The sequence below is a fragment of the Tupaia chinensis genome, unplaced genomic scaffold (genome assembly GCF_000334495.1).
Source record: "Tupaia chinensis unplaced genomic scaffold, TupChi_1.0 Scaffold145870_1, whole genome shotgun sequence".
In the NCBI taxonomy this organism is placed as follows: Eukaryota; Metazoa; Chordata; class Mammalia; order Scandentia; family Tupaiidae; genus Tupaia; species Tupaia belangeri.
In genome coordinates this window covers 5,487,665-5,501,421 of record NW_006205727.1, presented here as the reverse complement: position 1 = coordinate 5,501,421, position 13,757 = coordinate 5,487,665, and the positions used below count along the sequence as shown (strand labels likewise).

Here is a 13,757-nt window from a genome sequence, read left to right as displayed (position 1 = left end):
CTCCTAGACTGAGCCAGAAGGGGGCTTGGAGATCACCAACCCACTGCTTCTGAAAGCAGAGACTCGGGTCCTACGCAAGACCTCTAAAGGCTCTGGAATCTGCGCTTTCGGAAGTGCAGCCCATCTCGCAGTACTCTGCAGGCCAGCACTGGAGAGCTGGTGCATCCCCACACTCTATCTGGATGACAAAATGTAGGCCAGAGAGGGTCAATAAGTTTCAGTGGCTGGCCAGGAGCCTTTTCCCGTGCTGCAGTCTACATGTCAGAGCGAGACCTGGCACTCACACTTCAGTGCTGTGTCTGTCCATTCCAGCTGGCTTGACTCTAAAGCCATCCCTTTAAATCCAGCTTACTCTATTGCTCCACACTCAGTTCTGAGACCAGAATGGAGTGTAGAGAGGAGAAAGGACTGGGTGCATAGTGAAATCACCTAGGAATTCTAGGAGGCAGGTGTATGGGCTTGTGTGGCCTGGGAATCCTTTACCAAAACATACACTTGTAAGACCGTTTTCTAACCACACTCAGACCTTTCTGACAAAAGAGATTAGGTGTAAGAAGTGCTACTGAAGGAGGGATTCTCCGTGGATTTATTCCCACAAATTGTACTCATTCATTCTGGTGTTTATTGCTTACATAATAGAGTGTGTCAATATTCATGCAACAGTAAACCTTAAAACAACATGTTGATGCTTTAAGTAGATCGATCAAGAGATAGCATATCTATATGTATATTTATATCATCATTTTTTTCAAAGTTCATTTGGTATATTGCCATGAACTACATACCCAATGTGGATGAGAAACAGAAGGCCGTAAATCAATATTATGATCATTCCGAGTCATTGCAATGGCTGTAGTTATACAGAAGAGGCAGAATGCTTCCCAGGTACCGATGCTCCAGTCCACAGCTGCCCTACTGGGAGCTGGGAAGTGGTTCCCCAGCCAGCTCTGAGTGGAAACTAACATGAGGTGCCATTCATTGTTTCGCAGACTATACAGGGAAGCTACCCGTGATTGTGCAAATTACTGCCTTGCCAGCTAGATGGTGCCAAACCCAGCACTTCCCAGTTTGTTTCTGCCCTGAGACAACTGGTTCTGCGTTATTTTACGCCTCTCACCCATCTAAATACAAGAAACTCTCTAGTGAAAACTGTGCAGGAGAGAAAGACATCAAACGCTGCTGAGACAACTACTGCAGCACACATTTTGGTGGCAGCCAAAGGAGGAAGGGCCACTCAGCAGCCAGCAGTGGCCTGGCTGAGTCTCCTCTGGGCCCAGCATCTCTAGGACTGGGGTTTTCCTTCCAGGGCTTTCCTTGGAACTGACAACACATTCCACTGGGCACAAGTTCCAACTCCTCCTCCATGCTTCACATCACTGTTTGCAAACTCCATGCGTTCCAAAGTCTTGTTTTGTGTAAACAGTGAGAGAGAAAACACAATAGCACCTAGCCTCCATTCCAGTCCTAGGCAACAGGCCTTAACTCTGCAGGTTTCATCTTTTCCTGCTCTGTGGGAAGTGAGACAAACGGCCCCAGAGGCCCTCTCCAAATATTAGGGACCAATGTTTCTAAGTGGTGGCTGAGATTGTGCACAGGGGGGAAAAACGGTCCTAAAAAGAAAATGACTCATTAAACCAGATTACTGCAACACGCCCCCTTCATTAATCACTCTAGCCTCCATTTTATCTCACGCCCTTGGCCTCTATTTCTTACCCTCCACACATACATCTGAAGCAAATAGCACTACCTCTGCCCAGTCCCCCTCCCCGGGGTGAGTGAAAGTCTGCTCCCTTCCTTCCTTCATTTACCCCAGGGCTCCCTGCTCCAGCCCTGCAGTCATGGTCAGCACACCTATATGTGTATGCACATGTGTATGCGTGTGTGTCTATGTCTATATAGGTACACACAGAGACACACAAACACACACACATACACAATGGAGCCGCCCAACTATTGAGGCAAAGTGGGTTGAATTGATCCTGAGCATGCTTGGATTGACTTCCCTCTCTCGGGCCTGACTTGAGATGTCCAGAGCAAAATGCTTTCCAGTGAAAATGCAGCAGGCCTTGGCCAGAGCTCTTGGGGGGCACGAATGAGGGCACTTTCTGAGACCTATGGGGATGACATGGAGTCTAGACTAGAGCCAGTGCCCAGGCTCCAACTGGGACCAGGCAGGCCAGCCCCGCAGCTCTCTGGTTCTGGTGTTTTCATGCTCAGGGGTTCTATTTTTCCAAGAAGTGAAAGAACAGTGGCTGTGTCCCTGGTGGCTTTGATCTTGCTCCCCGCAGGCGGGGGTGGAGGGTGTGGAGAAGGCAGGATGAGACTTCTGTGTGGGTGAGTGGGGAGGGGGGACTGGATGAGCCTTTAGTGTGGGCACAGGACCAAAGTGGGGCGGGACTGGATGGGCTGTTCTGGGTGTGGACTGTGCGGTGGCATGGCCTTGGCCCTGCTCCCTTCTCCAGCCTCCTCTCCCTCAGCCTCTCAGTCTCACCCACAAATTGCCCTCCTTTGTTGGTGCTGCAAAAGAAATACATGGGGGAGATGGTGTCAGTAGTAGCACCTAAGTGGCCAAGAGCAGCCTGGATTCCAGGACCTCAGACCCCAGGCTCCACTGCCAAGGGTATTACACAGGGGCCAGGCCACGTCAGCTGGAGCCCTGCCCTTTGGGCTCAGTGCCTTCAGCCTCGCCTTCATTTCCATTTCCAGGGACTCCTTCCCGGGTCACATGCCTGGGGTCATAGTACTTCACTGGTCTTATGTCCCTTCCTCCATGTTCATTTATTCTTCCATCCAAAAAATAGCTCTGTTATATAAGCTGTGAGGGATAAAAGTCAACCAGGGCACAGTCCTTGGCCTCCAGGGATTCAGTGTCTGATGGGAGAGATAGACATGTAAACAGTCGCTGCAAAATGATAAGCGCTCTGCTAGAAACCTGCTGGAGGTACCGTGGGAATCAGGCAGAGGGGCTGGACTCTCCCTGCAGGGGAGGGAAAGACAGACAAGCAATGCAATTCCAAGGCACATCACAGGTGTCCAAAGGTGGTCACAGGTGTGAAGGCTGCTGAGAGTATAAATATTACCCAGACTGTGGGGAGGCCCACAGCCTGAGCTGGAACCTGCCAGAGCACAATGGGCTCTCTCCTCGGTTTCCCTTTAACTCCACCTCCACTCTCACCCCACCAGCACTCTGGATCTGGCTGGGAACTGCCTTTAGGAAGCCCCTGTATTTCCAAGCTATGGATAGTACCCTGGGTTGCTCTCACAGCAGCATCCTGTCTGGGTCACAATAAACAGTGACCCAATGAATGTAGCTATCATTTTGAGTGGAGCATTGATCAAAGGCTTACGTACAAAGACATGCCTCACAGAATTACCTATAATATGGCCAGCCAGTGGCATGGTGGTTAAGGTGACTGATCCCACATGGCTGATTGAGCAGTTCAAGTCCCAAACTTGGTGGCTTGAAAAACACGCTAGGCACATCCATGTACTTGTCCCAAATCCTGAGAGGAGAATGAAGGAGAAGGATCGAGGGTGGCCATCCCCACTGGGGGGCGATTCTCTCTCTCTCTCTCTCTCTGGCAAGTGCACACATCCTATAGCAAACTAAAAGAAAAAAATAATTACCTATAATTACAAATATTGGAAGCTATCAAGATGACCAAAAATGAATGAGTGAGAAACTATTGTTGATATAATATGCAACCCACTAAACTGGACCTAAAAATTGTCAGTGATATAGGAAGTGGAGTAAAGAATTAGTATGAACACAAGTATGTAACATATATAAATATATAGCAGTTAGGGCCCATTTGCTGTGGCATGCTCTGCTAAGATGCGTTGTTCTGCAGGCTAAAACCATGGGAGGCCCAGTTTGATTCTCAGGCCAATCTAAAGGCCAGGCATGATGGCATGTGCCTTTAATCCCAGCAATTTGGAGATGCTGAGGCAGGATGATCATGAGTTGGAAGCTGGCCTGGGCGACATAGTGAGGACCTGTCTGAAAAAAGAGTTAGCTATGGTGTCATGTACCTGTGGTCCCAGATGGGAGGCTGAGGCAGGGCGATTACAATATGAAGAACCCTTGTGTTTTATTTAAAAAAGAAAAAAGAAAAAGAAAAGAAAAATGATAAGAAGGAAACCTACCAAAATAATAATTGGTTGTAAAAATATCCACTTGCTTTTATATTTTTTCTGTTTTTTCCAAAGATTTAATGATGAATGTTTTACGTGTAAAAGGAATTAAAACCAAAATTGGGGGGGAGAGGTGTGATGGAAGTTTTCCTTTATAAAATATGGATTGGGCATCTAGAGAAAAATGATAAAGGGCGATGAGAGTTTAGTCCCAGACATTAGACTAAATGGAGAGGACAAAAGGAGAACATGAAAGTTATTAGACTAAATGGAGAGGACAAAAGGAGAACGTGACAGCATTCTTTAAAAAAAAATATTTCACCAACTATGATTAAAGGGAAGCCAATGGTTAATGGAGAAGTCTGGTTCTGTGTTCCTTGAGAGTACAAACTATAAGCAATGAATTAATGTCTCATCATGTGGGTTGTAGCCCAAGAGAAGAGGCCAGTAACCCAGGAGCTAACACCCTCATGGCTATTCAGAGGCATGAGCTCCCCTGCAGCAGGAGAATCCTGCCAAGGCTGTGTAAGAGACATCTGTCAGGGATGCTGAAAGGAAGTGAACCACAGAGTCTCTAAGAGGGGCCTTCCAGCACTGGCACTTTGTGATGTTTTCTCAGTACAGAGCCTTTACTGGCCATCCTAATCATGCAAGCCTTTTTATTTCCCATCATCTGTCACCTGTTGATACAGAACTCTCATCAGTTAATATCTGCTTCCCATCTGTATGTTCCAAAGTGTAGCCACAGAGAGAATGACAGACTAAATACAGGATATCCAGGAGGAAATAGACAGTTAGGAAGAGAATGGGAGGAAAAACTGGAAGCGAGATAACCCATGGTCCCTGATTTTGCTTGCCATTGTTCAGACAAGCCCCAGCTCATGACTCAGATAGTGGTAGAACTAGTGGTAGATAGGCCTCTCCACTTTTCATATTTATTGATCCTCTCAATGTTCTTGAGGTTCAATGATCAGTATGTGGTCAACACTAAGGTAATTAAGAGGAGGTGCTGCCCTAAAGTAATGTACAAATAAAAGTCAAAGACAGATAGTAAAGAACAGAACTGAAGAGGCTAGCAGGTGGCATGGTGGTTAAGGGCATTGGACTCCCCACATGGCTGACCGTGGTTTGAGTCCAGGATCTGACAGCTTGCTTTCTCACTTTTCCTCTCTCTCTCATACACTCTGTTGCTCTCTGGTCAAATAAAAAGAAATAAAGTTAAATAATTATTTACTAAAAAAAAAAAAAAAGAGAGAGCTTAAGGAGAAAGGGCATAATGGGAACACAAATAACATACAATAGGTCACAGAGAAATGGCTCTAATTCTGCCAAAGGGAACTGAAGGTGGAGGGCTCTAGGGAGATCACCTTGGAGTCAGGATTAGAGAGTATTAGCGATGCCACAGCATCCTCCAAGGCATTGTGGCATGAGTGAGCACAACATCTGAATGTGGAGTAGCCAGCGTTGTTAGAATGGTGGGTTGCTAGGGTTCACGATGGGAAAGGAGTCTGGAGAGACAGGTGGAAGACACATTAGGGAGTACAGGCTTCATCCTGGCATGTTTAAAAGTCAGGGAAGATTTCTGTGTGCATGCGTGACATTTACCCTCAGCAGCAGTAAGAAAGTTGAATGAGAGACCTAACAGACAAGACTTAAGTCCAGGATTCCAGGAGAAAGCTACTGTAGGTGATGGTGGAGCTGAACCAGAGCAGTCCTAATGGGAGGGGAATGAGGTCAAAGGCTTAAGAGATGTCCTGGGGACAGTGTTGTCTGACCTCATTGCTGAGAAGGACTGGAGGACAGGAGGAAAGAGGAAAAAAAACATGGGAGTTGGGGTCAGTTCCATGGTATTTGGATCCCACATGGCTGACTGTGTGGTTCAAGTCTTGAGCCTGGCAGCTTGAGAAACAGGCCAAGCATATGTGGGTTCATGTCCAAAATTTCAAAAGGAGGAAGAAATGGAGAAAAGATTATGGCATGACCATTCCCAATGAGGGGTGTGCTTTCCCCTTTCCCTTTTTCTCTTGATCTCTCTGAGTGCACGTGCCCTCTAGCAAAGAACAAAAACATATAAGTAAATAAATAATAAAGCTGTGGAAGATGACTCGGGGCATGCCATTTATAGACCACCATATTCATGCCATAACTCTGGGAGCTGCCTCAGGCTCTATCTTCCTGTTCCTAATAACTGGCTACTTGGTCACTTGCTGGTTTTTTGGTTTTGACTTAGAAACTGAGGTACTTTGTTTCCCACTTCCACACACAAGCACAGCCTTGAATTGTTCTCCCTAGAGGAACACTCTCGTCCTTTCCAGTCAGGCTGCAAGCTCCCCAGTGGAGGACCCAAGGCACTTGCTACTGACTGGGCAGGTGTATGCATGTCAAAATACTAAATGAATTTGCATGACTCGAAGGTCTTGAGTGGTAACCAGCTCTCCTCCCCTGCCCTCCCTGGCAGAGACCTCACCTCCGAGGACCAGATTGTGCTGCTGAAGTCAAGTGCCATCGAGGTCATCATGTTGCGCTCCAACGAGTCCTTCACCATGGACGACATGTCCTGGACCTGCGGCAGCCCAGACTACAAGTACCGCATCAGTGATGTAACCAAGGGTGTGTTTGGACTCCACCTCCACCTTTTCTAGCTCCCAGACTCTGGTCCCACCTCTCCTGGAGTCCTGGGCCCCACTCAGGCCCAGGACAGGGCCCAGGCAACAACAGAGAGTGCAGGGTGGGTCAGCCCAGGTGGTGGGGGTGGGCTGGGCAGCCCCTCGGCTCCTACAGCACGTAGTTGTTCTCTCATAGCTGGACACAGCCTGGAGCTTCTTGAGCCCCTCATCAAGTTCCAGGTGGGGCTGAAGAAGCTGAACTTGCACGAGGAGGAACATGTTCTGCTTATGGCCATCTGCATCGTCTCCCCAGGTGAGAGGCCTCGCCATGGGGGCTTGAGGAGCTGAGAGGCAGGAGCGTGAAGGACTGCAGAGGGCCAGCAGGGCAGCCTGAGGGAGCAGTGAGCAAAAGGAGAGCTACCTCAGGAAACACTGATCCGCTGGGGTTGCACGGCCCATGTGGGGTGTGTATCTTGCAGGGTCTCTCGTTGCCCTTGGCCGTGCCTTACAGAGATCGCAGGTGACTCATAGGTAGGATCAATTCTGAGGAACAATTCAGAAAAACGGGGTTCCTCAGGTCACAGACAGGCCTAGTGTTCCCAATATTCAGGCTCTGCTCTTGAGTAAACTGGACTAAACTTTCCTGTCACTTGAGGTCCCTCAAGGTAGGGCACAACACCCTAGGGCCAGTTGGGTGGCTCTGCCTAGACAGTTTGCCTAATTGATTTTGGAGACAGTGTCTGTCACCCTTGACCTCTTCTACTTGTTTGAGTTGGGAAGAGGGAGAAAAAGCTGAGGAGAAAGTTACTGAGGGAAGTTACTGGTATCGAGGACCCAAGAGGGCAGCCCTGTCTCACCTCGACTGTGTTCATGGGACAAGCTAGTGGCCTTCTCCCAGGGATGCTTTCCCGGCTTCCCTCCTCCTGCCAGCTGCATTTGCTCGCTCACTCACTCGTACACTCAGCAATGGTCTGTGACCAGGCCTCAGACCCTGCGCTGGGCAGAGGGCTTCAGCAGCAGACAGGACCCAGACTTCACTCCCAGGGAGCTTAGGAGGAGACATTTAACAAAAGCTGTGTTTTGGGGCTAGCAGGTGCCACTGGGTCAAGGCACTGGATTTCACATAGCTGACTCCACAGTTCGCGTCTCAGACCTGGCGTCTTGAAAGACTTGCCAGGGTCATGTGTGTGCATACCACAAATCCTGAGAAGGGAATGGAGAAGGGGGTGATTTCTCACTTTCTCTCTCTCTCTGTATCTCCCTGGGACAAAAATTTTTTAAAAATTTAAAAAGGCTAGTTTTAAAGCTTTATTTCTTTTCTGAGAGGCATCCCCAACAGGGTCTTCACGCCACAATCCGCTCCCCCATCTCACTCAGCCTGGATCACAGGCACGTGCCTGCCCTGAATACTCAGGGAGTTCCTAAGATGCAAGCCCAGGACCTTTCCCTGGGGGATCTAGTTTCATTACTGCTGCTTCATCACCTGGCCTCAATAAATGGTTTTAACAACTAATCTCTAAAATGATGAGAGTTTTAAAATAAAGAAGTAGGTAATACTACCGGAAAGTATACTAGAAGGAGAGAATCTGATGTAGACCTCCATGACGGTGGAGCATTGTCGGGAATAGCCTTCTTGAGGAAGTCTTTCAAGCTGTTATCTGAAGGATCGGTAAAAGCCAGGTGGGCGAAGAGAGAAGAGCTGAGCTCCAAGCAGAGGGAACCCAAATGTGAAGCCTGGAGGTCTGAAGCCTGGGGTATGAGTGCTGAGAGCAGAGGAAACATAGAGACTGAGGGAGCAAGGTGGGGTGGGGACAGGGCCAGATGAGTTCATGGAGCAGCTGGAACTCTATCCTAACTGTGGTAAGTCATGGAAGGTCATTAGGCAGGATGATAGTGTCACACCAGCAGCCAGGAGTGGCCTAGGGAGATGCCAAGGTTGGGTGTCTATGTGGGAGGGAAGGTGGTGAGATTGAGCAGTGAGGGGCCCAGCTCAGAGCTCCTGTGTCTCCCCCTCCCGCCCTTGTGCCCACAGACCGTCCTGGGGTGCAGGACGCTGCGCTGGTCGAAGCCATCCAGGATCGCCTGTCCAACACACTGCAGACCTACATCCGCTGCCGCCACCCACCCCCAGGCAGCCACCTGCTCTATGCCAAGATGATCCAGAAGCTGGCTGACCTACGCAGCCTCAACGAGGAGCACTCCAAGCAGTACCGCTGCCTCTCCTTCCAGCCCGAGTGCAGCATGAAGCTCACGCCCCTCGTGCTCGAGGTGTTTGGCAACGAGATCTCCTGACTAGGGTGGCCTGCGGTGGCACCTGGGTGGGGCTGCTCCTCCAGGGCCATGTGCCCAGGCCCAGGGCTGGCCTCTGCCTAGCAGCCCTTCCCACCCCATCTGGAGGCCAGCCCTTGCTCTACATGTCCCCTTTCCACCTGGTCCACCCTCTCTCCTGCCCAGCCTCACACCAGGCCCTCCTTTCCAGGCCCCAGGCTGCCCCCAGTCCCTTGAGATGTCACTGACAAAGGAACTCACATGGGGGCAGAGGGCACAGGCCAAGGTGGGGCCATGCCCAGGGATGCCCCTCCCGGGGCCCCCCCTGCCACTCTACAGTGGCTGCTGGCTGGTGCCGAGGGAACAGGCAGGAAGGAAAAACACACCCATTCCTCAGGGACAGAGACACCTGTACCTCCCCTGACTCCCAGCACACATGGCCGAGTCTGATGGGGATTTCCCTCCCTGCCCTCCCCCCAGTAAACAGCTGGCCCACAATCCCCACCCCATCTCATCCTGCCGCCCATCTGTGCTGTTCTGCGCCAGGGCAGTATACCATGATGGGGCGTCTTCTCTGCCTTCCCACTCCTGGCCTACCCAGGACACTCACTGCCAAGGTGACTAAGGTCACAACTCCCCCACCACCCTTGCTGGCCAAAGGGCATGTGCCTGGCCCCGGTGCCCACCCTCTCCCCATTGCTGTGGTAGGACTCTCCTGCAGGAGCTCTTATAAGGCGGGCTGTCTCCTTGTCACCGGAGCCACTGGCTCAGAACCTACCTGCCAAGAGGCCGAAGGAGGAAAAATCCCAGGTTCTGGCTAGGGAGAACAGACACAGCCAGTGTTGCAGAATAGTGGCTGCTGGTCACAGGCTGTCCCTATCCCCGTGTCCAGGCTCCTTGGCCTGGATCTACAGGTTGGTGGAGGCAAGAGCTCTTCTTCCAGGGGCCCAGAGGCAGGACAAAGTTGTGCCCAGGCCGTAGAGAAGCAGCGCACCATCCTCCCTCCTCACCCCGCCGGTGCCTTACCGTCCACCCAGGAGAGCCAGCCCACGCACTCAGCAAGGGGAGCCTCACCTCAGATCACAGAGCTGACCCTGAGTCAGCCACTCCCCCAGTCACCCCAGTCTAGACTGTTGCCTCCCTCTCTGCGTCGTCTGTCCCTGGTAGGGTGGGCCAAGTCATGCTCCCCCTGCCTGCCTAGGAGAAGTTCCAAGGCAGCTGTTCACCCACCCTTCGAGCCAGCAGCAGGATCTGGGTCCCTCGGGATGTGGGCGGGGCATGAAGGTCGGCCTCTGGTGCTGGTCAGAGAAGCTTGCTGCTGTGCCATGGGGCTGGTTTCCTCCTTAGCTTGCTCTACCACCCACAAGTCACAGGGGCCTGCGAGGCCGGCAGGTGGAGGGCAGCTAGAACTTCCAGGCCATGTCTTCCTCTGTGGCCAGCCCCGCCTAGGAGCCGTCAGCCCATTTATTCTTGGCTGAAGTTCCTGGGGGAGAATAGGTCCTAGGCGTGTGGGACCAGAGCAGAAGGGGGTTCTTCAGATCACTGCTTGAGTTTGGGGAACACGACTGCATTCAGTGTATCAGTGGCGAGGTGATGTCCACTGGGACGTGGCCGCCTGAATCCCCAGAAGATGGGCCCCTCCACCTGCCTCTGTTGCTCCCTGGAAGCCTGGGAAGGAATCACTTACCACTGCAAGAGCTGGCTGCGCCACCGGCCGCGTTTCTCAGAATTCTTTAGGAGGAAGCGCATCTGAACACCGCCACATTCCTTACTGCAGAGTAGCATAGATGTGGCTTACTCTTCAGCTTATTAGAGATGAATTGTTTTCAGAACAGGATTCCATTTGTACTATATTTCAATATAGAGGGTAGCAGGCACCATGGATTCAGAGCTATTTATGAGAAGAAAAACTTACATTATGAAAATTCTGTACATTATTATTATTTTACAGAGGTCTAGAGAAAGACCCTTGTTTGATTTTAGCTGCAGCTAAAATTGTCCAGCTCACTATTTGGTGGGAGAAAAACCAGTTCAATACCCTTGTTAAAGAAAGCTGACACTTAGAGGGCCTGACTCGCCCAAGCTAATATAGTTAGAAGCAGTGCCAGGACCAGGACAGACGCTGGACCCAGAGTCCAGTGCTCTTTTCACTACACCACGCTTGAGCTCGGATCTTGTTTCCCCATCCCTCTGGTGGCTGTCCCTGTCCTTTGGAGGAAGCCCTGGATTTTAAACAGAGAAAATCTAGATCTGGGGCCCCTTCCTTCCTCCCCTGGGTTCTAATTCCACCGCCCCATCAGGAAAAAGAGGAAGGATGCTTGGCCAATGTCTCAATGTGAATCAGACCCTGCCCCATGTGGCCCTGGCTCAGGGGCTCTGCCTCAGGCCTGTATGATGCTGTTGCCTTATCAATAAAGTGCATTTGTCTTTGGAAAGTCTCCACCTTCCTAGTCGTCCTCTGGCCTTGTCTTCTCAAGGTCCCTGATTGAACTCCCGGGAACATCAGTCACTCAGCCCTGGGGACCACCACGACCCAGGCCACTTTCAAAAGGAAGTCTAGGAGCTGAGAGGAAAGGAAAGAGGGAAAAGTAAATTGGGAGGAAATGCTATCATCTATTCTGTTTTAGAATAAGAGTGTGAAGGTAAACATTTATAAATCTAAAACTTTAAAGTATATTGTTGGAGATGGAGGAAAGTGTGCACCAAAATGCAAGATTCCTGGAGACAGGAAAATTCCCATGTGGGCTGATGGGATGCAAATACAATCAAGAAGACAGGAAGGCATGGCAGATTTGGCAAAAGCTAGAAATAAAGCAGTGGCAGTAGGCTTTAAAGAGTGCCTATGTGGGACCACTAAAGGTGGCGTAGTGGTTGGGGTGCTAGACTCCCACGTGACTGACCGTGGTTCGAGTCCCAGGCCTGGTGGCTTGAAACTCATGCTGGGCACACATGAGTGTGTGCCTAAAATCCTAAGAGGAGAATGGAGGAGAAGGGACTGCAACATAGTCCTCCCCCAGGGGGTGAGTTCTTGCTTTCTGTCTCTCTGTCTCTGTCTCTGTGGCAAGCACACGTGCCCTATAGCAAAAATATCTTTCAAAAAGGAAAGAGAGAGAAAGAGAGAGTGCCTGTGAGTGATTTCCAAGGAGGAAAGAAAGGTTGCCAGAGGTTTGTCAAATAAACTAACAGAAAGTTTTGCTTATGGTATGCAATTCACATAGCTCTTACTCTCTGGAAAGTCTTGCTGTAAATAAATGCTCAATACAAGCCAACTTGCTTTATCTTTGTAAGGCCCCAATGGGGGATGAGCTATTATTAGCCACGTGATAGGGGGTTAACTTGCCCAAAGTCACATTGATGAGAAGTGAGAGATGGGATTTGAACCCTTGGCAGCTAGCTCCAGAAGCCATTAATTAAGTACCACATCACACTGCTTCCTCCTGTCTGCTTCTCATGGAGTTGAGGAGCCTGATGAATGACAGGCAATCTTGCTAGCTTTCTCCTAAGGAAGCTGTAAGGGAGACTCCCTTTGCTAAGGTGGACCCTGGGATGGGAGGACCCTGGAGGTGCTGGATCAAATAGCAATTTATTCTCAGGAAATAATGGGTCAAATATGTTGGGCCCAGTCAAGGGCTGCACTTGCCTGAGAACATCAAGAATAAAAATTAGGGGGTCAGGAGGTGGCATGGTGGTTCAGGTGCTGGACACTCCCACATGGCCGACCATGGTTCAAGTCCCGGAAATGGTGGCTTGCCTTCTCACTTTCCCTCTCTCTGTCTCTCTGGTCAAATTAAAATAAATGAATGAATAAATAAAATTAAATAAATAATTCTTAAAAAAAAATTAGATGGGACAAGCAGTTGGTGTAATGGCTATGTCGCTGGACTCCCATGTAGTTGATTATGGTTTGAGTCCTGGACCGTCATGCCAGGCACATGTGCGTGTGTGCCCAAGATCCTGAGAGGAGAATGGAGGAGAAGGGACTGTGGTGTGGCCATTTCCCCTGGGGGGTGATTTCTCTCTCTCTGTCTCTCTATCTCTCTCTGTCTCTCTGGTGAGGGCATGCACCCTATAGCAAAAACCTCTCCAAAACAAACAAAACAAAAAAATTTGGCCACTGCTGGCAAAAATGTGTCTTCATTAGTGATGGCAGCTGTGCCCGTGGCTGGGGGGAATCTCAGATGACGCCTGTGCATACACAGGACACCGAGGAGCCTGAGGGATAGTAGGATCCCTTGCTCCCTGCTCTGTCCCCAAGGAAGCAGGCTTTCCGGGTAAGGGCAGCATCCCACCACAGCAAACAAGAATCGCCGAGCAAGTAGCCAGGCTTGGCCCTGTACACGGAGACCTCGTGCCTAATCATGTGTTTGTTTAGCTGGTCTGGGACACTGGGAACATGATTTACTATTACTTGTCAGAAACAACTGAAGAGATTTTAAACCAAACACTAAAATGTGTCAGAGTGCGCTATAACGGGAGGAGAGGAATCAGCGATAGGGCTCAAGGGCTGTTTTGCTATTTAAAAAATGAATGGACTTAGAGAAAGAAAACAGCTGCAAAAACGGCATGTCTCTGGCGGGACAAGTATGAAGAATGGAATCCTGAGACATGGTTAGAAGAATCTTATTTAGCAATTTTACTTACTTATTTATTTATTTTATTATCAGAGAGCATGTGTGCTTGCCAGAAAGAAAAACAGGGAAATTTTTTTTAGCCCCCCAGTGGAACATGGGCAGCCATCCTTTCTCCTCC

At 49.9% G+C, this 13,757-nt stretch overlaps 1 protein-coding gene across 1 annotated transcript in view; it reads left to right on the top strand.

Annotated features, from left to right (window-relative positions):
- VDR (vitamin D receptor) overlaps window positions 1-9,317 on the top strand; it is a 67,395-nt gene extending 58,078 nt beyond the window's left edge. Inside the window, exons 8-10 of the mRNA XM_006168578.3 lie at window positions 6,593-6,744; window positions 6,937-7,053; window positions 8,773-9,317. Of these exons, the coding sequence (XP_006168640.1) occupies window positions 6,593-6,744; window positions 6,937-7,053; window positions 8,773-9,032 (529 nt within the window). The 3' untranslated portion in view covers window positions 9,033-9,317. The remainder of the gene's footprint in view (window positions 1-6,592; window positions 6,745-6,936; window positions 7,054-8,772) is intronic.
- Window positions 9,318-13,757: the final 4,440 nt, after the last annotated feature.